General features: G+C 42.6%; 1 protein-coding gene across 4 annotated transcripts; it reads right to left on the bottom strand.

Moving 5' to 3' along the window:
• Positions 1–7,262: 7,262 nt before the first annotated feature.
• LOC142885135 (uncharacterized) lies at positions 7,263–16,498 on the bottom strand. 4 transcript variants are annotated; one of them, XM_076021293.1, is made up of 21 exons: positions 16,262–16,498; positions 16,075–16,127; positions 15,841–15,924; positions 15,056–15,279; positions 14,869–14,950; positions 14,505–14,564; positions 14,207–14,344; positions 13,848–14,104; positions 13,633–13,717; positions 13,404–13,463; positions 13,073–13,207; positions 12,688–12,944; positions 12,490–12,574; positions 11,362–12,387; positions 10,477–11,313; positions 9,673–10,428; positions 9,327–9,535; positions 8,966–9,122; positions 8,466–8,884; positions 7,745–7,874; positions 7,263–7,653 (listed from the first exon to the last, which is right to left on the bottom strand). In XM_076021293.1, exons 1-21 carry the CDS (start codon positions 16,324–16,326, stop codon positions 7,511–7,513), a joined length of 5,262 nt encoding a protein of 1,753 aa, XP_075877408.1. In that variant the 5' UTR covers positions 16,327–16,498; the 3' UTR covers positions 7,263–7,510. The 4 variants fall into 4 exon arrangements, with proteins under 4 accessions (XP_075877408.1, XP_075877410.1, XP_075877407.1 ...); XM_076021295.1 differs by adding an exon at positions 10,429–10,464 and having other exon boundaries at positions 9,673–9,852; positions 10,516–12,387; positions 16,262–16,497; XM_076021292.1 differs by having other exon boundaries at positions 10,477–12,387.
• Positions 16,499–23,989: the final 7,491 nt, after the last annotated feature.

A 23,989-nucleotide genomic window follows, 5' to 3' on the forward strand; every position in this document is an offset into this window, starting at 1 on the left:
TTCTTGGCAAACCCCGCTCGGGTTTATTCATGTAGCTTTGATCATATTTTGGCAGCATCCAATCGCGCCAAACAGAGCGGCCTTTATCTCTGAATTGCCACCTTATCGCCACCGCAGAGGAGGAGTGGGCGACTGACTGGCGTGCCTTTCCTAAAGTGGTGAGCGCCTGGCTCAGGCACTTTCCATCAGCGGGGGAGCTCGTTCGTCGCTGATCTTCGGCTTCGCTTGAGCTTCCCTGCTCTCTGCTCCTCCAGCGCCCTCATTTTCTGGCATGGGACAGATGAACAGGACCCTACTGCCCACTCTCCTCTCCCAGTGCAGGCAGGTCCTGGACGACTATGGGGACGAAGACTTCAACCACACTCTCCCCGGCAGCACAGCCGTCCCTATGTCGGGCACGGGCTCCGAGGCCGCCGTCTCCACTTCCCGGGAGACCTACGACAACGCGTACTGCTACATCCTGTTTGTCATGGTCTTCTACTCCTTCATTGCCTTGACGCTTTTCAAGTGCATGGGCGGCGAGGAGGAGTATGCGGACCCCAACGAGGAGTTCATAAACTCCGGGAAGCCGTCGGCAAAGGGCCACATGGCGGAGAAGTTTTACTTTGAAGAGGAGGGCCGCCTTTGAGCCGCAGGCATTGTGAGGAGAAGAAGGGAGCGAATGAATGCAAGCACGGACGGGGGAGGCTGACTGTCAACCAAACCGGGAGGACGTCACAGCGGAGCAGTTTGGCAAGACCTGCTTGTGATTATGCAAAACCTGTTGCAAAACTCCCCACCACCACCACCACCACCACCACCACTTTTCATCAGACAATCAGAGATCTCACGCGAGCAGGCAGGAGGAAACACTGCCCTGGATGATCTGGGAGAAGAGTGGAAACGTGGAGAAGTGCGGGTCACCGGCAGGCCGGAATCTCCTCCTGTGAGGCCCAATCAGGATTAATAACACCAGGGCCTCGGACATGCACACACACTACAGGGAGCCAGAGACAGGCTGATGGGGTGGACAGAATGTGTGTTAGATGTGTGTGTGTGTGTGTGTGTGTGTGTGTGTGTGTGCGTGCGCGCACTCGTGAGTACGTGCATGTGTTTGTGTGTGTGTGTGTGTGTGTGTGTGTAGTGTCCTGCTATTGAATTGTCCATTTTCTGAATAAAGAAATATTCTTATTTAATTTTAGATTTGAAGGCTTGAAAGATTGTTACTTCTACTGAATCTTGCACAGATATTAAAAATGTGTTGATGGTAATTCTTCACTTAATCTCACATATTTCTTTTACCAGTGGCAATACCTGGGTGAAATCCTACAACTGCACTATATGGCTGCCTGTTGACGTAAAAGAAAAATGTGTATTATTATTATTATTATTATTATTATTATTATTATTATTATTATTATTATTATTATTATTATTATTAAAAAAAAGAAAATAGTAAGGTTTTGTGTTCCATTTAGTGCCAATGAATTTGAAATGAAAATGAAACACACCGGGCCTTTAAATTAAATTCATGTGAATCTTACGTGTATTTTTTGTGTTTTATTGTAACATTTCAGACATGTTTTGTTCAGATTTGCATTACTAAAATGCAAACTGATGTTTTTATGTTTCCAAATATTTTTTTTTTTGACAAAAAAAGACACCACTTTTTGAAATGTTTTCTAATTGGGACCTAAAGCTCCATGCAACAGTGGGGACATTCCTCAGCCATTACATTGTAACTGATCTGTGGTGGGGACTGGACGTGCAGCCCGGGCTGCTCCAAAACCCCCCGGTGACCCTGTGTGATCTCAGTTTACAGGGCTGAGTCACCCCCCTCAAAAACACGATTGTTGGACCTTTGCACACATACTTGAGAGGAACACACGCTTTCAATTTGCTCCACACCTTGACCACGTTCACCTTGGTGCAACAAGGGAGGACATCGCGGATTAACAGGTCCAGCTCACACCAGGAGAGACGCATCCAAAGAGGGAGGAAAAAAATGCTTTACTTTTTTTTTCCTTCCTAAAATTCTTCCAACCAGTTAAATGGCCGGGGTCAGAGGTGGCTCTGGTCTGACAGTGCTGCACTAATTTGAACTATCCGCTTCCAGGTTGCGCCGGCCCCCCAGGCCATGTGGCCCTGTTTCCTCTGCTCCTCACATAATTAAATCTTCTCTCATCCTGCACATTCAAGGCGCTGAGGTCGCCACATGTGTGTCTTACCTTGCCAAAAATCACGTTAGACAGCACTGACTGACCAAAGATGAGGAGTTCGGTCATTTTGGTTACTCTGGTAACGTCATCAAAGCAACATGTGGACGCTTTTTTAGAGAAAAGGTGAATGAATGAATGAATTTTGTTCATGATAATTCATCGCTAAAGACTTTCTGTTTGCCGCATGCATATTTTATATTTTAAAAGTGCAGAAAAGTAAGACAATTAAAAAGAGCACGCCGATTGGATACACATGTCAAGCTTATAATAGCAATACATATTAGTAAAAGTGAACATGAAAAAAACAAACGAAACTGCAAAACCGTGAAAACTGCAACTGTCTCGTTCCGTGAGGCGGACACAGGCCGGAATCTGTGGATGTGCTGCCATCTGTTGGTGGGGCTGTGGCATGACCGATGTCTGCCTGCCAGCCGTGTGTCTAAAATACTGCCGAGCTGTCACGGAACAAGAGGAGGGGTCGTCAAAGCAGCATCGACTGCAGAATCATAAAGCCCGCATGTCCCTGCGTGGTTGGCCAGCGGCGTTTTCATTGTGCTCAGAGAGTAAACATCAGAAAATGAAGTTAAGGTCCGCATTTGCTGCCACCAATCGATGAAGTGATGGTGCTGATTTGCTTGCATTACACGGTCACTTGGCCCCATACAGTGAACAGTATTTTTCGAGTGCACTTATTTTGTATGTGTGCCAGTGCAGTGCAGTTTGTTATGCATTAGCAGTTGGCATGGCAGTGCTGTACAGGTTTGAAATTAAAAGCACTTGACAACTCAATGCGTCTTACCTTCGTAACATGACATGGTGTTAGAGTTGAGCACTCATTGCCGACAGTGACAGAAGGTGGCTGAGTTTGCAGCCCTGGAGCCTTGCTGGTGGAGTGGCCGATATGGAAGGAGATGTTTTCCTGCTTTTGCGTAGCGTTGAAACCGTACGGAAGAGGAACAAGAAGAGGCCACAATAAGAGAAAAAATATATTACAGGAAGGAGATTTTTTTTTTTTTTTTTCAGTTTTCATTTATAGTTTTAAGTTGAAATTTCCTGAATTAAGTCACAATTCCGTGAAAAAGGTCAATGTAAATAAAGTTTGAATAAAATTTTGTGAAAAAAGTGGATGGTGGATTAACCCAGTTACCCACAGTTAAAAGTAAAATGCCGAAAACAGGTGTATCCCCCAAGGTTCACCCACAGTAATCTGGAAACGGAAGTACTCAACTCTAGGGCCATTCGACTTTATTTTATTTACGTTTTGACTTTCTTCACGTTGATTAATTGCAAAATTTCGATTTTATTTACGAAATTTCATTTTTTTTTTACAACCTCAACTTTGTTTTCAAAATTCCGACTTTCATCTCATGAATCTCATTTCAATTTTATTCTTGAATTGGAAATTTTTTTTTATAAAAAAAAAATGTCTATATGGATTTTTTCCCCCTCCTCTTGTGGAAGATTCTGATTCACTGTTTCACTGTTTTGTCTTCAGGAAAAGGTAAACACAAATATATAATCCTTAACTCATGGTTAAGACAGCATTCATTAACTCAGCATGGTTAAATTTAATTCCAAACAATATAAATGTGACAAATTAACCAGAATGCCACAGCATTAACATAAACAAATGCATGAAGCAAGAACTCACACATAACACAGTGCCAAACAGCGCTGGTTTGGTGGACGGCTGCAGGTGTAGTGAGAGGAAGAGATACCTGCAGCCACTCATATTTATGCCTTCCAGCAGAAGGGAAGCATCTCTTCCTCCTCCACTTCCTGTCCTTCCTTCTCCTCTTCCTCCTCTTCCCTTGACTCTTCACTACACTGGATGATATCACACCTTAACTGGCTGGAGCCAAGGTTTTCTCAAAACCTTGGACGCCTTGACCGGATTCTGGCGGATTCCATTGGACCCCAGCAGCCAGAAATTCACCACATTAATCACTCCCATGGGCAGTTTCTGTTTTAAACGCCTGCCGTTCGGGATCACTTCAGCGCCTGAGATTTTTCAGTGGCTGATGAGCACCCTGCTTCAGGGCCTTGAGAGGACAGTTGTAGTGATGGACAACATTCTCATCTTTGGGTCCAACAAAGAGGAGCACGACTACCGCCTGGATGCAGTGCTGCGAACAATCAAAGCGTCCAGCCTTAAACTCAACAGAGCCACTTCAGAAAAACAGAACTGCAGTTCTTCAGGCACATCATCAGCACGGATGGCATTAAACCAGAAACAAAGTGGAAAGCATCGGCAAAATGCCAAGCACCACAAATGTGGAGGAACTTTGCCAGGTGCGCGGTCTGATAAAGTATGTGGGCAAATTCCTCAACAGGGAGCTGCAGCCTGTGACCGCTTTGCCCAATACATCCAAAGGATGGGCTTTGTCCCTCGTCAAACAGACCATAAGCCTTTAGTGTGATTAATCAACATATACAAAGCAATCTCTAAGGTGTCTGAGGTGTGTCAGAGATTGCATATGCGCCTCTTTGACATTCAACATCACTGCTGAGCATGTTCCGGGCAAGCAGCTAGTTGTGGCTGACGCACTCTCAAGACACCCCTTGGATGGGGACGGCAAGTCTGACAAGGATGGTATGTGAGCACAATTGTGGCTAGCATCAAATCACCTACCAACCACCAACCTTCACCAGAAAAAGGTGGCCTCAGAGAATGCCAGAATTTTCACCTATGCAAGCATTTCATCTTTTTAAAACAGATGGCCTAGTGCTGTCCCAAGAGCTCATTGTCATCCCTGGCAGGGATTAACAAGTGTCACCAGCGAGCAAGCTCAACGGTCTGGTGGCCCAACATAGGGGCCCAACTCACCAAGAAAGTGAAGCTGTGTGACTTCTGTGCAGTGCATAAACCAACACAGAAGTTTGAGCCACTGCTCTCGACTCCCCTTCCCTGTGGCCCCTGGCAAAGGATTGCAGCTGACCACAAAGAGTTACCTTATTATGGCGGAATATTTTTCAAGAGACATTGTAATCGCTCTCCTCACCTGTACCACGAACAGAAACATCATTGGCAAGCTGAAAAACATGTTCGTGAGATGGGGGATTTCACTAGAACTGGTCAGCGACAATGTGACAGTTTTCTTCAGTGGAGTTCCAGGACTTCAAACAGAGGTATGGTTTCCTACACATTGCCTAGTCCTCACTACCCTCAGGCAAGTGGGGCCGCTGAGAGAGCAGTTCAAAAAGCCAAACACATCCTTTAACAGCCCGACCCCTGCTTAGCCTTGATGAGTTATCGGTCATCACCGATTGCAGCAACTGGTGCAAGCGCGGCCCAGTTGATGACGGCACGACAAATCCATACCACTGTCCAAGTGCTTGAAAAGACATTGCAGGTGCCTCCAGTCAGCCACGACTTTGTGAGCCAGAGGGACGCCGCGGCAAAGGAAACCTTCAGAAACCGATATTCGCAGACATTCAGTCCAGCCGCCTCCTGATCTGCACCCGGGTCAAGATGTTAGGGTGAAGCTCGATGAGGATAAGGGCTGGAAAACACCTGCTAGGGTCATAAGTAAAACAAAAGAGCCGAGATCCTATTTGGTGGAAATGGACAATGGTACAGTGACTCGGTGCAACCGATGGCACCTTCAGGCTGTTCCTGAAACAATCGAGCAACAGCAGCATGCCGATCCCGACCCACCACAGCAGGACTGCAACACACCAACTGTAGGGATGTCGCATGTCCCCAAGTCCATCATCTGCAGTCCCCCCTCTGGGATCTCCTCCCCAGTCTTCAGCTCCTCAGAAAGTGACTTCAAAGGGCCAGGAAGTTAAACTGACACTCAGGTTTAGATACTGATCCCAGTTCAATATGTAACTCGGTCCTTTAAAATCTGTGTGTTTGTTCTTTCTTCAAAACCAAGGACTAAAAGAAAGCAAGTGGAGTTCTGTAACTTTTGCATTCACACACATCATGTTTATTGTTGAGTTTTCCTTACTACTGTACCAGTCATATATCGTGCTTGTTGAAGAGAAAATAATAATATTTGCAATAATAATAAGTGATGGAGAAATTTCACAATGTTTTTTAAAATTTGCAGTGTTTTCTTGTCATGGCAATTGTTTATTTTAAAGTTAGTACTGGGCAATAATTACACTGATGTTGGTATGTGCAAGATCAGTTTGCATGCATGCAAAATACAAGTTAAGCAACAAACTTATGAGCTAAGTAACAATTGAAAGGATGGGTTTATGTTTGATACGTGTCCATGTGTTAGATGCAGCCCCTGAAATCACACCAGTTTCTACCCAAACCCGCTAAAAAAAAAAGAAGAAAAAAAAAGTGTTTGAATATTTTGTATAACTTAAGTTTGACAAAGGGCGACACGGTGACACAGTGGTTAGCGCTGCCGCCTCACAGATTCCGGGCCTGGGGCCTTTCTGTATGGAGTTTGCATGTTCTTCCTGTGTCTGCGTGGGTTCTCTCCGGGTTCTCCGGCTTCCTCCCACACTCCAAAAACATGCATGTGAGGTCAATTGAACACTCTAAATTGTCCATAGGTGTGCATGTGAGTGTGAATGGTTGTTTGCCTATATGTGGCCCTGCGACGAACTGGCAACTTGTCCAGGGTGTCACCCTGCCTTCACCCTATGACAGCTGGGATAGGCCCCAGCAGACCCCCGTGACCCTGAGCTCAGGAATAAGTGGGGACAGAAAATGAATGAGTGAAAGTTTGACAAAGTTCTGCATTCACACCTGTAACATTTACAGGCAAATGTGAATAACCAAACTGTTGCCAGAAGAGACGATTGGTATAACTTTACTAGTACAGCCATCTGCTGGTAAATAAGTGTCACTGCTACTCACTCCTGAGAGCAAATATTGCCGCCAGTTAAACAATCAATGATGATTCATTCATTGACACTGGCTGACAGCAAAGTCCAGAGGAAATGAAAATCCAAGAGAAATCATCCGTGGCTGCCTGTGCTTTAGGAGTGTCGTAAGTAACATCTTGTCTTCTGGGAAATAAATCAAGTGTCCTCAGCCTGACAGGATGACGAGAAGTTTTAACTCAGGAGACTGAAGTGACAGGACAAAGACACAAATTCAACCACTCTGCATATTTATTTGAAAAGTGCAGCAGCTTTAAGCCATGTTTTGGGTAACTCTTAATTGCACATTTAATGTATCAAGCCACGTTAAAAAAATATACAAGACAAACAGACATCAGTCCGTCAAAACGTTAAAATGGTGTAGTTGTGTGGTTGAAAATCCTAAATCTGCTTCCCATACAGAAGCAACAAATTATCATTTGACATTCATAATAATTGTCTTCCTCACTCTTAAGTGAAGTTTACACTTTCCAGCTCTCCACAAACTCCTCCACGCTCCAGGCTGTGCTACCATCTGGCTTTATCCAGTCATTTCGACTTTGTCCATCATAGTTACCACACAGGCCCCCAGTTTTTCTTCTGTATAAACGTGGTAGAGTGATCTCTGCCGGAATGAAATCAAACCATAAAAATTATTAATACTTAATGCACTGTGTACCCCCCTCATTAACTCCCATATGTAAACATCAAGTTACCTGCTTCATCGTCTCCATCAAACTTCACAGAGAGGCCAAAGTCGGTCTTCAGGTAGATACGATGGTGACGCTCGTAGATTTTTACACCAGGACTTGGTGAGACAGGGGTGTGACTTGTTTTTCCATCCACCTGACGAAGGATGGACAATGATATTTATTAATGCAGTCTATTAAGTCCAAAAAAAAGACCATAGTGATTTTCAGATGTTGCATTCAATCTCATAATTGCTGCCTTTTTCCATAGCCATTTCATTATAATTTCAGTTTATGAGTAGGATCTTATATAATGTGTAACTGTTGTTTTGAAAACTGCAATATTCACTGAAAATAAAATGCAATCGAATGTGTTTTTTTTTTTTTTTTAATAAAAAGCTTAGGCTACTCTGAAAAAGTTATTTGCGTTGCCGTGTGTCTCTTCTTGTTTCTTTTTCTCCTTGTTTTGTCTGTCTCTGTCAAAATGTGTCAAGTGCCAGAAGGGAAATAAGATATGACAGAACACAGCAGCACATAACACATAATCTGCTTCCGTGCTGTTGTTACATCTAACAAAAATAAAGAAACATGTGAAAGTGAGCCATTAATTTCCCTCAGTGCCTTCGCAAATGTTTGGGGGTGGTCAAAAAATGATATTATCTCATAAACACGATATTGAGTTTACCAGAAAGGTGCCAAAGGAAAATGAGATAGTATGTTCTAAAAAAAAAAAAACCCTTATACTCACGACCAGCCTTCGTCTATTCTTGAACTCCACAGTGTGATTGTACACTCTGATTTTGAGCTCCTGCGCTCTGTGATTATGTGACCCGTGTTTTTTATGGCTGTGGTCACTGCTGTCCTTGTCGTCGTCGTCGTCGTCGTCGTCGTCGTCATCGTCGTCGTCGTCATCATCCTCTTCATAGCTGACCCTGTGGCTGTGGTCTTCTTCGCTGCTGCTGTCCTCGTGGTGATCGCTGTCACTGTCATCATGTCCGCTGCGGCCATTGTTGCACTCGATGTAGACTTCTTGGAGGTTATTTGGCAGATTCCTGGTCTGAACAAGCACGTATGAGTGCTCTCCTTCATAGTCGTACCTCAATCTGTCAAAGGTTCTATAATCAGTTTCTCTGTGTCTGTCTCTCTCTATTTCACACTCATCGAAGCCTGTGGGGGAAGCAGAGAGAACCAGAAATTACTTTCATTGCAAAGATATGAAATAGTTTTAAATACCGACATTTACTGCACCTGTCGACTGGCAATAGTAGTTGCCTTTGGCATTTGGAAGGCAGACGGCGTTGTCACTGCATTCTTCCTTGTCTTTGCATTCAATCACTCCAGAGTTTTGTTTTCTTTTGCACTCACATTTCTCACTGCAGTGACTTGTGTACCACCCTTCATTGAACTGGCAAGAAACAAATGTAGTTGCAGCTTGGACTTTGAAGTACACACACACACACACACACACACACACACACACACACACACACACACACACACACACACACACATGCACCTTTTGACAATCGTGCTCTGACTTTGAAGATAGTAGAGAAACATATTTGAAGATTCACATTGTGTGCAAATTTCTTTGTAAACACTCACACACCTGATATTTTTTGCCATTACTGTCAACACATCCACATTGCTGAATTGGAACACAAATCCTCCCTCTCTGCACAAACCCTTCATCACATGCACATCCTTGTGTGCAAGGCTGGTTGTCATTGCAGCCTTGTGGGCCATTCAGGTATTCACAGGTAGGACTACAGGCCAGAAGGCAAGTTGTGTAGTGACTGTTTGGAGGACATGATGGTGCTAGGAACCAAGAAAGAATGGTAATAGTTGTAGTATGTAGTATGACTGCATGTGTAAATTTTGACATAATATTGGCCAAAAAATACAAAATTGACACAGTTGACATTACAATAGAAAAACAGTAACTTTGGACTCACTCGGCAAAAGGGTAGTTGCTGGATTTGTGCTAGATGTTGTTGTTAACTGAGATGTAGTCGTAGGCTGAGGTTCAGCTGTCATTGTGGGTTTTGGTCTCACTGTTGTTGTGGAATGAGGTACATTTGTTGTTGACTGAGTATTAATTGTTGGTGAAGTCAATGGTCCACTTGTTGTTGAAGGTTTTGGTCTAAATGTAGTTGAAGCCAGTGGTCTACTCGTTGTTGAAGGTTTTGGTCTGAAAGTAGTTGAAGGCAGTGGTCCACTCGTTGTTGAAGGTTTCGGTCTAGATGTAGTTGAAGGTAGTGGTGCATGTGTTGTTGAAGGTTTTGGTCTAGATGTAGTTGAAGGTAGTGGTGCATGTGTTGTTGAAGGTTTTGGTCTAGATGTAGTTGAAGGTAGTGGTGCATGTGTTGTTGAAGGTTTCGGTCTAGATGTAGTTGAAGGTAGTGGTGCATGTGTTGTTGAAGGTTTCGGTCTAGATGTAGTTGAAGGTAGTGGTGCATGTGTTGTTGAAGGATTTGGTCTAAATGTAGTTGGAGGTAGTGGTCCATTCGTTGTTGAAGGTTTTGGTCTAAATGTAGTTGGAGATAGTGGTCCATGTGTTGTTGAAGGTTTTGGTCTAAATGTAGTTGGAGATAGTGGTCCATGTGTTGTTGAAGGTTTTGGTCTAAATGTAGTTGGAGATAGTGGTCCACTCGTTGTTGAAGGACTTGGTCTAAATGTAGTTGAAGGCAGTGGTCCATTCGTTGTTGAAGGTTTTGGCATTTCTGTAGATGAAGGCAGTGGTCCACTTGTTGTTGAAGGTTTTGGTCTAAATGTAGTTGGAGGTAGTGGTCCATGTGTTGTTGAAGGTTTTGGTCTAAATGTAGTTGGAGATAGTGGTCCACTCGTTGTTGAAGGACTTGGTCTAAATGTAGTTGAAGGCAGTGGTCCATTCGTTGTTGAAGGTTTTGGCATTTCTGTAGATGAAGGCAGTGGTCCACTTGTTGTTGAAGGTTTTGGTCTAAATGTAGTTGGAGATAGTGGTCCATGTGTTGTTGAAGGTTTTGGTCTAAATGTAGTTGGAGATAGTGGTCCACTCGTTGTTGAAGGACTTGGTCTAAATGTAACTGAAGGCAGTGGTCTACTCGTTGTTGAAGGTTTTGGTCTAAATGTAGTTGAAGCCAGTGGTCCACTCGTTGTTGAAGGATTTGGTCTGAAAGTAGTTGAAGCCAGTGGTCCACTCGTTGAAGGTTTCGGTCTAGATGTAGTTGAAGGTAGTGGTGCATGTGTTGTTGAAGGATTTGGTCTAAATGTAGTTGGAGGTAGTGGTCCATTCGTTGTTGAAGGTTTCGGTCTAGATGTAGTTGAAGGTAGTGGTGCATGTGTTGTTGAAGGACTTGGTCTAAATGTAGTTGAAGCCAGTGGTCCACTCGTTGTTGAAGGTTTCGGTCTAGATGTAGTTGAAGGTAGTGGTGCATGTGTTGTTGAAGGATTTGGTCTAAATGTAGTTGGAGGTAGTGGTCCATTCGTTGTTGAAGGTTTCGGTCTAGATGTAGTTGGAGGTAGTGGTGCATGTGTTGTTGAAGGTTTCGGTCTAGATGTAGTTGGAGGTAGTGGTGCATGTGTTGTTGAAGGTTTCGGTCTAAATGTAGTTGAAGGTAGTGGTGCATGTGTTGTTGAAGGTTTTGGTCTAAATGTAGTTGGAGGTAGTGGTCCACTCGTTGTTGAAGGTTTTGGTCTAAATGTAGTTGGAGGTAGTGGTCCACTCGTTGTTGAAGGTTTTGGTCTAAATGTAGTTGGAGGTAGTGGTCCATTCGTTGTTGAAGGTTTCGGTCTAGATGTAGTTGAAGGTAGTGGTGCATGTGTTGTTGAAGGTTTTGGTCTAAATGTAGTTGGAGGTAGTGGTCCACTCGTTGTTGAAGGTTTTGGTCTAAATGTAGTTGAAGGTAGTGGTGCATGTGTTGTTGAAGGTTTTGGTCTAAATGTAGTTGGAGATAGTGGTTCATGTGTTGTTGAAGGTTTCGGTTTAGATGTAGTTGAAGGTAGTGGTCCACTCGTTGTTGAAGGTTTTGGTCTAAATGTAGTTGAAGGTAGTGGTTCATGTGTTGTTGAAGGTTTTGGTCTAAATGTAGTTGGAGATAGTGGTTCATGTGTTGTTGAAGGTTTCGGTTTAGATGTAGTTGAAGGTAGTGGTCCATTCGTTGTTGAAGGTTTCGGTCTAGATGTAGTTGAAGGTAGTGGTTCATGTGTTGTTGAAGGATTTGGTCTAAATGTAGTTGGAGGTAGTGGTTCATGTGTTGTTGGACGCTCTGGAACACTTGTTGAAGGCAGGGATGTCGTTTTAGTTGTAGAGTGAATTATGTCTGTAGGTGGATGTGCTGAAGGCGCAGTTGATGGTTGTGATATTAAAGTGGTGGTTGATGGTTTTGGATTAAGTGTAGTCTGTGATGTCAGCTGTGGATCAGCTGTAGTTTTGGTTCCGGTTGTTACTGGTAGTTTTGATGTTGTCGATATCTGGGCTTCTGTTGTTGGGACATCAGTGTTGGAAGTGTGTGGGGTTACAACTACTGTTGTATTAAAGCCTGTGTTTGCTGTTGTTGCTGTGGCAGTTGTTGTGAAAGTTGATGGTGTTTCAGGTCTTGATGAGGTTGTTGAATGTGGTTCTGGAACAGTTGAGCCATTTGTTCCAGAACCTTCTGTTGTAGCTGGACTGATAGTTGTAGAAGAAGCATCTGTCGGTTTAACCAGGTCTGTAACATCATAAAACATTCTTGTTAGTGGCACAGGGTTTTAATCATGGGCTAAATTGAACGTCAGCAAGAGAAGACAGTTACCTGCGCATTGTCCATTATGGAGTGCTACATCATCAATGGCCACATCAGACTGATCATTGGATCCTCTCCGTCCCTCAAATATTACCTAACATTACACACAAAATATGTTTGATGGTGATGTTTATTCCATACACTTGACCATCTACCTGATTGCCACACTGATTAATACCATAGATCCTAGAAACCTATCCATCTCACCTGGAAAGCTCCACTCGTTGTTACATCTACTTGAGCAAGGTGCCAAACATTTCCTTGATTGTTCCTTTTCGACCAAACAGCTTTTGTGCTTCTGTCCTGGAGCAGGTAGACATTGAGGCCCATGGTGTCCGCAGAACCGTACATATGGTACCAGAACTGCAGACACTTTGGACCGGAATCTGAACACTCCGAGCTGATGAGTCGGGCTGTGTCTCCATGTGTTGCCCTGCTGGCCTCAATGTAAAGATAGCGACCACCTGGAAATATTATTATTATTTTTTAAACATGCATGCATCCTTTTTGATGATGATAGCAGTTGTCGTTTTGTTGAGCATTATCTTCCACCTCTTGGAATATTAAATAGAGTTTATTTATTTATTTTTACCTCCTGTGTGGTCAGCAGAGGGTCCAGTCATTAACGTTGGGGTGGAACCACTGGTCCATGTCCAGTCAAAAGCATCAGTCATCATCTGAATCCAGCTGCAAAGATTGCTGTCGAAGCTGCACTCATAACTGCACACTAAGGGAAACATTGACAAAAAATTAACAGATTTAGGCTTATGTGCAATATCCTGAGAATTTAGCCAAATTGTAACTTCAGTGACCACAGTCAAAGTCATATGTATTGTTGCAGAGCAAAGTTCATTTTAGCCATGCATGTGCTCTCTTATAAAAGAATGAAGTGACTCAAAACATATGGTTCCCTATATGCATACCTGGGGAAACGTCAGCCGTGGTTGGAGGCAGAGTTCCGCTGCCAGGTCCAGGAAGGCTACCTAAAGATCGCGATCAGTACACTTTTAAATTAGTTACAATAAATTGGTATGGCTACAACAACAGCTTTGGATTTTCTGCAGCTGCAAAAATACAACAATTGTTAGTATGATGCTATGAGAGTCAGTTGTGAAATTCTTTTCACTCCTTTTCCACAGAGTTTAACATCACCTGAGCATGTGCCAAATTGGATGGAAATATCATCAATGGCCACATCTGATAAAGCTGCAGATCCTCGAATTCCCTCCAGTACAATCTGAAATGAGGTACGAGGCAATGTAATGCTTGAAATGTTGCAATTAAATCATTTGCCCCTTCAGCGAACTGGTACCATCTTTTAGTACTAACGTTTCACATGTTAAATCAGTGTTTTGTGTCAAACATACTTGAAATGGACCTGATTCTTTTAAGTCCACAAGTGCTTCTTGCCATTCTGGTCCATGGTTGTTTTTAATGGCCTTTAGCTTTGTAGCTCTATTGTCTTGGAGCAGGTAGATATTCAACGCCATTGCAGAAGCTGATCCATATATATGATACCAAAGATGCAGGCAGAGTGGGCCATCATAATGGCATTCTGAACTGAGAAGGCGAGCAGAATCTCCATAGGTTGCACTGTTTCCCTCGATATACATGTAGGATCCAGCTACAAAACCAAAAATAGCAGATTTAAAAAAAAAAAATCAAAAACTAACATTTATATATGTACAGTAATAATGGCTGAACAGGAGATGAGTGGTATCGTCACCTCCTGTGGTATGGTCTTGGTTCGGGCCCGTTAGATCTGATGGGGTGGGACCTGAATTCCTTGTCCAATCAAAACTGTCCTGAACGAGCTGTTGCCATCCGCATAGGTTACTTTCAAAGTCACAGTTCATTGGGCACACTGTTTAAAAATAAATAAATAATTGAAGCGATAAACAACATTAAAGAGTATTTTTTAATATAAATTAAACTGACAATGACTTTGGATTCATAATTTGTAAATCTGCCACCTTTTCCACAAGTAAGACCACAGGAAACCTAATAAAGGTGAAAGCTCTTACAAGTCTGGTCTGGTGTCGAAGAGGCGAGACTCGAGGTGATTAAGAGTGGAGTTGCGTCGGCTGGAAAGAAAAAAGACGAGGTAAGGAGCAACTTATGTTTGTATGTATGCTGATGCAGTAAGATGAGCTCTATTTAAATATCTAATATGTAAAGAATATGCTTTAAGTATTTATGTACTGTATGTAAAAGCCTGCCAAACAGTACATTTGTGCACATGGTCGACAATATTTACTTACTAGAGGATGAAATAAATAAGAAAATCATATGTGTTCAGTGAGTGAATAATCAGTGGACTGTTATTGAAAAAACTGAAGACACACACACACACACACACACACACACACAAATCATCACAGCAATTACCGCATAGTCCTGTCCTCACGCCTATGTAGTTTAACATGATTTTTCCATCTGTTGATACTGGTGAAACTGCCTCCAGCACAACCTGATATGAAATAACATTATGTTAAAGTACTGTCATTTAAACGTGAAAAAAAAAAACATCTCCTGTGCAATTTAGTCACAAATATGCCACTACTTTTCACTCAACCTTAGTCCCTGGTTCAGTGACGATCAGCTGGACGAACACTTGTCTCCAAGAATCTGAAGGGACCTCTGGGGACGTCCATATTTCCTTCAGACCAGTGCTGCTGTTGGAGAGGGCGCGGAGTTGGGAGACCTCCTCTGGGACTGGGGAGAGGTACCGGAACTCTAGACAGGCCTCACCCTCCAGGCCAAGGGCAGCACTCTCCAATAGATTTACCACGGCATCACCTGTAAGTGGAAAGAGCAGCAGAGAGAACTCAACACAACAGTAAGATCTCTTAATAATCAAATCTGAAAACCTTGACAACAAGTTCTTTATTTAAAAATCCAAGAATATAAATTGTTTTAACCAGATGAGTCACGAGTCGCCCCCCACACTTCATCAAAATTGCATCAGAAAAATAATATTTTTTCTATTAAGGTGGAAATGAAAAGCACATCTGCTGCAGCACTATTACTGTTATACTGTTAATAACTATTTTGAGGGCTTTGTGCTGGATGTGAGTCTAAAGTGGTGCTGCTTTGCTTTGATTGCCCCAGGGAGAACACAACGCTGTTAAAAATTATTAGCTTGCCGCACATCAATTAGTGATATGCAAAGAGTCGCACACGACCCGTAGATTAGCGCTGGGCCTGTGGACCGATGTTCCAGATCAGCCTAAAAAAAAAAAGGGCATGGCCCACTGAAAGGTTACCTCAGTTCAAGATCCCTGATCAGTGAGCTAAACTCAAACCCGACTTGAACATTCCTTAACTGTGCTACTGTGCTTGCAGTGCTTCTGTCTTTACCTGTTGGAGAAGGAGCTAGTTGGCTTCTAGTCCAGTCACAAACTAGATCCGTGTTTCCGTCATAGAAGCACTTTGTAACATATTCTAGAAAAACAGAAAAAAAGGTGGGTGATGGCGGGAACAGGGACAGTAAGGTGTGTAATCGTCCGTGAAAAATGTCTCTATAATAAAATACGTCCTGCTGCGGCAGTTCTTAATATCACTCTTTTCAGTCAGGTTTGCAAATCTTAGTACCTGAGTTTGGCCTCCAGTCTGGTAACGTAACAAAAGAAAAATCAGCAGCAGCCCTGAAAGATACACAGCGATTACAAACTCTTCAATTCCTAAAATACTCCCCTTTGCCTTTTATTATGAACAAAAAAAAAAAGACTCAGACAAGTGTAGCATTCATTTTAATAACTTGAAAGTTGAATGAACTCACCTGCACTGACTTAGACAGAGTAGAGTCACTGTGAACAACACATCTGTGCTGGTCCTTCCGAGCATGACTGATCCTCCTCCTCAGCCGCTCTGCTGTTGCTAATACTCTGGCTTCTCCTGATGAGTCCAACAGTGAATGATGAACGGTGGGCTGACTTTCTGTGGTTTATTTTTTTTTAATTGTTGTTTTTAAAGTAACAAAACACACTTGAGGTCTCAGCCCCTCTTGTGTCACCGTGAGCAGGAAGAGCCTCTGTTTTATAGGTAGACCAGGCTGGGTGACCGGACAGGAGGTGGTGAGAGGGGGCGACAGGGAGCAAAGAGGGTTGGATGTGAATGAATGTTCCACCAGTGACGACAGCAGCGAACACGGTTACAGTCATAAAGTGATTCGAGGGTTTGCGTGGAGGTTTCAAGGTTCAGAGGGAAAAGTGGGAACACAGTGAATAAATAGGTGTTGTGGCACATGGCAGCCACCTTTTTACGCAACAACCATGTTTTCTTTGAATATTTTTTATGATGCGGGGGTGGAAGTGCAATAGAACATGTTTTGATTAAAACGCTTATTTTATGGCCCTTTTATTTAAAAAAAAGAAAAAGAAAAAAAAAGTATATATATATATATATATATATATATATATATACATATATATATATATATATATATATATATATATATATACATATATATATATATATGTATATATATATATATATATATATATATATGTATATATATATATATATATATATATATATTTTTTTTTTTTTTTTTGTGACAACACTGTCACAGAGACCACAGCTTCTTAAGTTATTCATGATCAAGTTATTATGATTTTTTTTGTAGATTTCATTCCTCCAAGACCCACTCTTTATTTTCCCATGAAAACATATTTTCACTCTGAACTATTTGCATTTTTTAAATCTTTTAAAGAAAGAAACGTAACAATGACCCTTGAAAAAGTTACAAATTTTGGCTCCAGGAGTTAAACAGCATCCATCCTACTGTCATGTGAAATCAAGCTATTAAACATTGGAAAAAAGGAATTATTTTATATAGCATAATTATAGTATACAGTAATTATATAAAAGGCTTTATAGTTGTACAAAGTCAACAAACACCTGTTTGAATCTATTGGGTTTCCACTTGACTCACATTTGAACACAGCCCCAGTATTTTCTTGTTTGCTTATGCAATCCATAGTCTCCAGATAAGACAGGAATGCTGTGAGCAGTTCTAGTAACGGTCTTTAGGAAAAGTTCACCGACGCCTCTTTAGTGTGTGTCAGCCCGATAGCAACGCATACCTGATAAACAGGTGCATATGGGGCGATAAGAAAGAGGCTCTGTCTCATCCGCCCATTGTGGCAAAGCTCTTACTGGTGCGTGTCAATAAAGAGGTTGGCCCAGTCAATATTAGGATTTCTCATACCTGTTCCTGCTGAATGCGCTTCTTGGTTAGGCAACATGCTTTAAAAGCTGCAAGAGCTTCCGGTAGAACTGTCCATACTGCAGATATATGATCTTTAGTTGTCCTAAAAATGATTTTTATCTTGTTTTGTTTTTCATCTGGATACTCCAGTGGATTAGTTACTCATAATCCAAGCACCATACGTTTGTTCAAGCACATTTTAAGGGGGTTTCACATTCAATTCAACTTGTCCTCACCAAAACCTTTGCTATTGGCTTTGTGAGGCAGCAACACACTCGGCTTTTAACCGTATGGGTTTGTCTTCATTCATATTAAACTATTCACAGAGAGTTAAAGATATTCGGCACGCACACTTGACATGCCATGATCAGCATCTGTGGCCTGGCTCTCAGTATGTTCGTAATAGACAGAGACCAACGGTGAGGTTGTGAGAAAGGTTGAAGCAGAGAAAGTAAAGAGAGGGTGGTTGTTTAGAGCAGTGTGAGGATGCAAGGCATGCAAACAAAGCTATACAGTCCCGTGGCAGGCCAGCCTGGGAGGCTTTGTCACCAGATACATTGCAAATCTCCAATATACAGGTCAGGAAATTGTGGAAATAATTTGAAAGCCGTAATTTTAGGGTATATAATATGTAGTGCTGCTTTAAGTATCATCAATACCTTTGAAGGTTATCTGTTGTTTGTAGTAACCGTCACGCTAATTCCGGGGGAGGTGATAAGTTCTGTCCTCAGGTCAAGTGCTATCAATGCCGCTTTATCTGGATATACTGTACACTTGGCTGTTGCATTTATGTAAACCATCAGGTCACCTGGTTTGTTGCCACAACTGTCCTGGATCCCTCACTTTGGACTAGTTTGTTAGAGAGTGATGCTTAATTGAAATGTTTGACAAAAATCCAGAGAACCGTTCATGTATCCCCTCAGGCCTCCTACGCCCAACTCTAGCCATCCTTTAAATTTTCCATTAATAATCAACTGTGCACAGGAAGTTGGCGGGGCCAAGCAGGGGGCTAGCATAGAGTTAATAACCAGTTTTGTCATGGATCACTGTTGGCTCCTCAGACTTTGAACCATGACTAACTTATGCTTATCTTTGCATTTTCTTTCTTTCTTTCTTTCTTTCTTTCTTTCTTTCTTTCTTTCTTTCCCCCCTGAACCTCGAGTTTGCTTGGTTGTGCTCTGCTCTCGGAAAACCTCACTGAGCACTGGAATGCAATTCAGTGTACTGAGAGAAATTCTAAAGGATCCGCTTTTCCAATCAGCTGTTAACGGAAGCATGCTGGTTGCCATTAATAAACCTCAGTTGATTGATTGTAATATTCTAGGTGCTGCTAAAAAGGAGGACTTTTGAAGCCCACTCACTCTTTTAGTCTCTCTTCATTTCCCCCTCAAACTATACTTATGTTTTTCCTGAAACACCCAACACAATGATAAAGAGCAAATCTAAATCTAAAATAGTTATGATTTGCCTTGAGTAAACAGTCAAGTAAAAGGAAAACAGCTGGGTCAATGACACACTGTGTCAACGCAATTGTGTTGACATCTGCTATCGTTGCATTATTCAAAATTAGTCTTTGACTTTGAACTTGAATACAGTCACCACCAATAGCTCCAGTACAGTAGCTCCTTAAAAGTTTCAAATAAATCCGTGTGTCTCATTATCACGCCACTCTGATACAGTATCATCGGCAGTGAACATTTTTTTCTTTTTTTTTCACCCCTGCACCGCAGACGGTTGTTTATGGATGTCTTCCTGCACCTTTTGCTCAAAGGTCCTGTTGTCCATCTTTATCGCAGTTGCCTTTTAAGCTGCCCTTCCGGTCTGACCACTGGGGTTAGCCATCAACACCTGCATTCTGACATGGCTAGTGTACATGTATGTGACACGGTCAGTGAAGCGGACCAAAGCAAGGCTATTTTTGTCGTTTCCTTGCCGCGTGTTTGCTGTCCTTGGGCCACATTCCCCAGATTAACCAGCTCCTCTCAGAGTTTAGTGTAGAGTACTGCCCGTTCTCGACAGCACTCTGGGTCATTTATTGATAGGTCAGTCGGCGCCATACCAACAGCCCAACCTGCCCCCCGCCCCTCCACCCCCTCTTTCTTTAACTGTGTGATCCCTGGAGATGTTCTCAGCTGTATCAGCAGGTCAGGGTCACGGTTGATTGATAACTCTGGGCACGACAGGGCAGATTCTGAGCGCTCCCTCATGTCATAACGTTAGCACTCATACTTCTATTGATTCCCCTTTTATATACTCACGCCCTTCCTTCAGACGTGGACATGGGATCACGCAGCTTGTGAAATATGGGGTGGGGGGAGGCACAGAGGGAGACAAAGCGGACGGCTGGACCATAGGCTCAGCTTTTAATCAGCACGCTGAGGATTCTGTTATTGATATCTGCTGTGTGCTTTGTTTTCTCACTGCTTAATATTTCTGTTTGGAAGGGACTGTGCACATAAAACAATGTCTCATAATGGGAATGCAAACACACCAGAACAGAGCCGAAAGCAATTTTCCATCTGCTGTCTCAAAATGTATTAGTATATATGTTGGATGGCTGGTATTCAAATTTAATTTGTCAAAAAAAAAAAATGCTTTTCACCAGGGTAGCTATCATGGCACTAGCCAGCTGTGGGGCTGTTTCTTCTCCCTTCTGCGACCAACTTCATTGATTCTAAGCAAGGCTGTAGCTAATGGGTAGTCTTTAAAATGTAAAAAATTCTTATTTGATGTTAAATGTCTGCTTATAATGACAAAACGATTCTTGTACGTGCTACAGTTTTTATTAATAATGCCAAATTTCCAGGTAATTCCCACATATATCCATATGTTCTCGCTAATTCCTATGGAGAGTTTCCGACTTTATCGATATTTCTGAATTTCCCCAGTTAAACTTCTAGTTTCTCCTCGTACCTGAGCAGGCCTTGTATAGGTTCAGTGATAAGACATTAATGCAATACTTTGGAGGCACTGCACTTGTTTCACAAATTGTGCCAAAAGGCTGTAAGAACCCAGCGGAACGCACTTCAGCAAAGTGTTATCTTGGTTTTAAAGTGGGAACAGTGCAATCTCTGAAATCTGACAAAACAAATCAGAACTGGGGTTGCAGCACTTGTTTCATTTTCATTGGATTTATTTGACTTGCCAAAGCATTTACTCATTTCCCATTGACAAGACAAACTTGTTGTCATTATTTTGTCCCTTTAACCTTTGAACAAGTAGTAGCAAGCACTAATGTTCATATGGCCAAACAGCCATGTTGATTCCGGTAGCTTGTTGTCGTAGTTGCGGCTTCACTCTGTTCCCTCTTTTCCGCTGAGACAAGGTCACAAGGCTTCCTCTCCGTCCTCCTGTCACGCTTCATTGAGAAGTTTCCGTGCGAGTCTTGCACTGTTCTGTTGCCTGTGGCACTTAACAAACACAGCCTGATTTCTTCTTCGTCTTCTTTTTTCCTCCTCCGCCGCCGGGTTGCTTAAGAGGTTGTTTAATGAGTACATGTGCTGGGTTCTGCTCTGTCTATCAGGAGGACATGATCAATACTGGAGGCTGCAAGCTGCGTTCAGTTCAGTCGAACAAAACCTTTAAGGCTCCACAACTTCCAAAACTTCCAAAACAAAGACCAGAAAGGAATTCCGTTATTTACTGTATGCTGAGAGGTGGTTGTTTGAGCCAGCTGCCGGTGAGGCATGAAATTTAAAATTAGTGTTATGAGTGGTCAATCTATATTTTTATAAAACAGCTTTAAGAGGATGAGAATGAAAAAGAATAAAAGTTCATACTCATTTTTTTTTTTTTTTTTTTTTTTTTTTAATTAGAGGCACGGTGGGGTGTTAAAAGCTGCCTGTTTCCTTGAAACCTTCAGCACTTAAAAATATTTTTGGAACGTCCCTACGTTGTTATTTATTTATTCATTATGCTGTCAATTGCTGCAGTTACAGACTTGACCACAGGGTGGCACTCTGTTTCCTCCTGAAAACTGACCGGAGAACCGCGTGTGAGGTTTTTCGCTGGGCCCTTGTTCCGCCATTATGATGAATACGTTCTTTTTCTTTCGCCTGGAATGAAGAATGGTGAACTAATGCTGTTATGTAGTTTTACAAGGCACAAATGATAAAATAACGTCAGCGTTCTTTAATGAAAGCTGGGGCCTGAATGAAGCTCTATAGCTCCGACCCAGGAACTGAAGAATCAGAATTCAATTCCAGCAACAACTCGTCTCAACAGCCACTGTACTAAAGCAAGATAATTCCTATTTGTGGAGGTCTGATCGAAATTATTTTTCTCTCTGGGTCCAGTGATTTGCTCATTGATGAACCCTGTGCCCGGCTACAATGATGCGCCAGACAGTGGCCTAGTGTCCTATCTCCCCTCAATTAACTCCAGACTGCTCTCCATTACACGCTACAATGGGACGCGCAATTTCATTACCTCACACGGGGCGCAGAGGCGCTGCTAATTGTTTTTCTTCTCATTTTTATAGCCTCCCTCTGTCTCCCGCTGAGTGGGTGTGAAGATGTTAACACCGAGGGGAAGTGGAGGTGGAGGTTGGTCGTGAAAAGCCCCAGGGGGGTGTAGGGAGTGCAGAGATGGAGACGGCTGTTCTGTATAGATGCTGAGTGGTGAGAAGGAGCGGGGCCAGTCAGTTGCTGTAACCTTCAGACGCCAGGAACTCGGAGCACTCAGAGACATTTAATTCACAATCAGCGAAAGGTCAAGATTGACTCAGACACGTAAACACAGGGTGGCTGCAGTTTACTGAGCAAACTAGCAGGTATCGGCTGGAGAAAACAGCACATTTCCTGCACAGGCTGTACAGGCAGGATGCTAAAGCATCATCCCACACAAACTGAAGCTCCGTGTCTTTAAATTATCAGCATAAATATTAAAACCAAGTTAATGACTATCTGTGTCAGTGTGGCGTACTAAATGAATACTTCTGGAATTAGCTGCACAATTGTGCAGCATGTTTCAAATTTTCTGCCTGATGAACCTAGAGCCATGTTGTCTTTTTACAAATCTTTTTCGTGCACCTGCTCATAAGGAAAGCACTTGTTTCATCCTGCGCTAAATTATCTACTCACTTGCTTGCAGATGGGAGACTTGAGCTGTCACCAACGGTGCTGAATTACTTCACATTTTGGCAACAAACTACGTTGACTCTCTGATATTGCAACATACTAGTTTTTGCATTCTGAAAATTTGAAAGTCTACTGGTGACATGATGGTTCTAGCATGCTAGCACACTGCTAACTTCAGTGGCACGTCAAAATCAGGCTTTGATGTTGGAGTGTGTGGAGCTTTTCATATGATTTCATCTTCCCTTTCACCTTCGCTGTCACCTCTCTGTCTGTTTGCATTCTAGTTGTTGAAGTAAGAGTGGTAGAAAAAGAGGAAGAAGTTGTAGCTCAAAGTTGCTACTGTCAGTGTGTGCAAAGCATTGGCACTATATTCTGGGGACAGCACTGATGTTGAAATTAGTGCACCATGTTATAAATTTAGGGTAGTGAAATAAATCAATAGGAGTATTTGGTTTAAGGCACAGGTTTGAACTTTCATGGAACATAAATGATATTTCAGTAATTGGTTTCTCATCATAATTTACCCCCCTAAATAAGCACTTTCGGATAACTCTTTGAAGAAGGGAAGTATGACATCAGTGGCTCTGCTGAGAATAGGAGTGGAGGGCAAATGCGAGGCAAGAACTTAACTGCCAAAGGACAAAAGAAGTCTTATTAATAATGCAGACCATGGAGAATGTGCAGAGCACGATGATGTCACTCGCATTTGACTCTCTGCTTTTTTTCGCTGCCAGCTGTTACTTGTAACTTTGGCTCAAATGTTTTGGACAATTTACTGTAGCGTCGCTGTGCCAGGTAAGACAAATCCGATTCAGTTTAATGTTTGGTCCAGTGTATGTGTTGTCCTTCTATTGCACATGAAAGCATGAGGCATTCAAAAGAGGAGCGGTGACGTCTGAATGTCCCAACAACATGGATGCTTTCCCTTTCTCATCTCAAGGTTTCTTTTCTTTTTCTGTAACCTCAAGCCATCTTCATCACCACGCTCCCTGTTCCACCTCTTTGAGCTGAATTGAATCCAATGCATCCAATCAGCGAGATGCGATGCAGCGCCTCGTTCGGCTCTCCACGCCGAAATCGTTTTTCCCCCCTCCCCCCTGCTTTCCGAGGATTTGATTCTCTCACCCGAGCAGCCAAGATGAGATGGGGGTCTCCAACATAGCTACAGAAATCACATTCACCTTAGCTTAGACGTGCAAAAAAGAAACAAGGAAAAAAA

This window comes from Nelusetta ayraudi, unplaced genomic scaffold (assembly GCF_046127955.1).
Source record: "Nelusetta ayraudi isolate G7.1 ecotype Tasmania unplaced genomic scaffold, CSIRO-AGI_Nayr_v1 ptg000011l, whole genome shotgun sequence".
Lineage (NCBI taxonomy): Eukaryota > Metazoa > Chordata > Actinopteri > Tetraodontiformes > Monacanthidae > Nelusetta > Nelusetta ayraudi.

Bases quoted from the DNA above. Each gene is read 5' to 3' on its own strand.
- LOC142885135 (XM_076021292.1), bottom strand. From the start codon at position 16,326: ATGCTCGGAAGGACCAGCACAGATGTGTTGTTCACAGTGACTCTACTC. The intron at 15,280-15,840 runs GTAAAGACAGAA...TTCCACTTACAG, and splicing joins ACTAGCTCCTTCTCCAACAG to GTGATGCCGTGGTAAATCTA. The intron at 12,945-13,072 runs GTAAAAATAAAT...TAATATTTCCAG, and splicing joins CTCTGCTGACCACACAGGAG to GTGGTCGCTATCTTTACATT.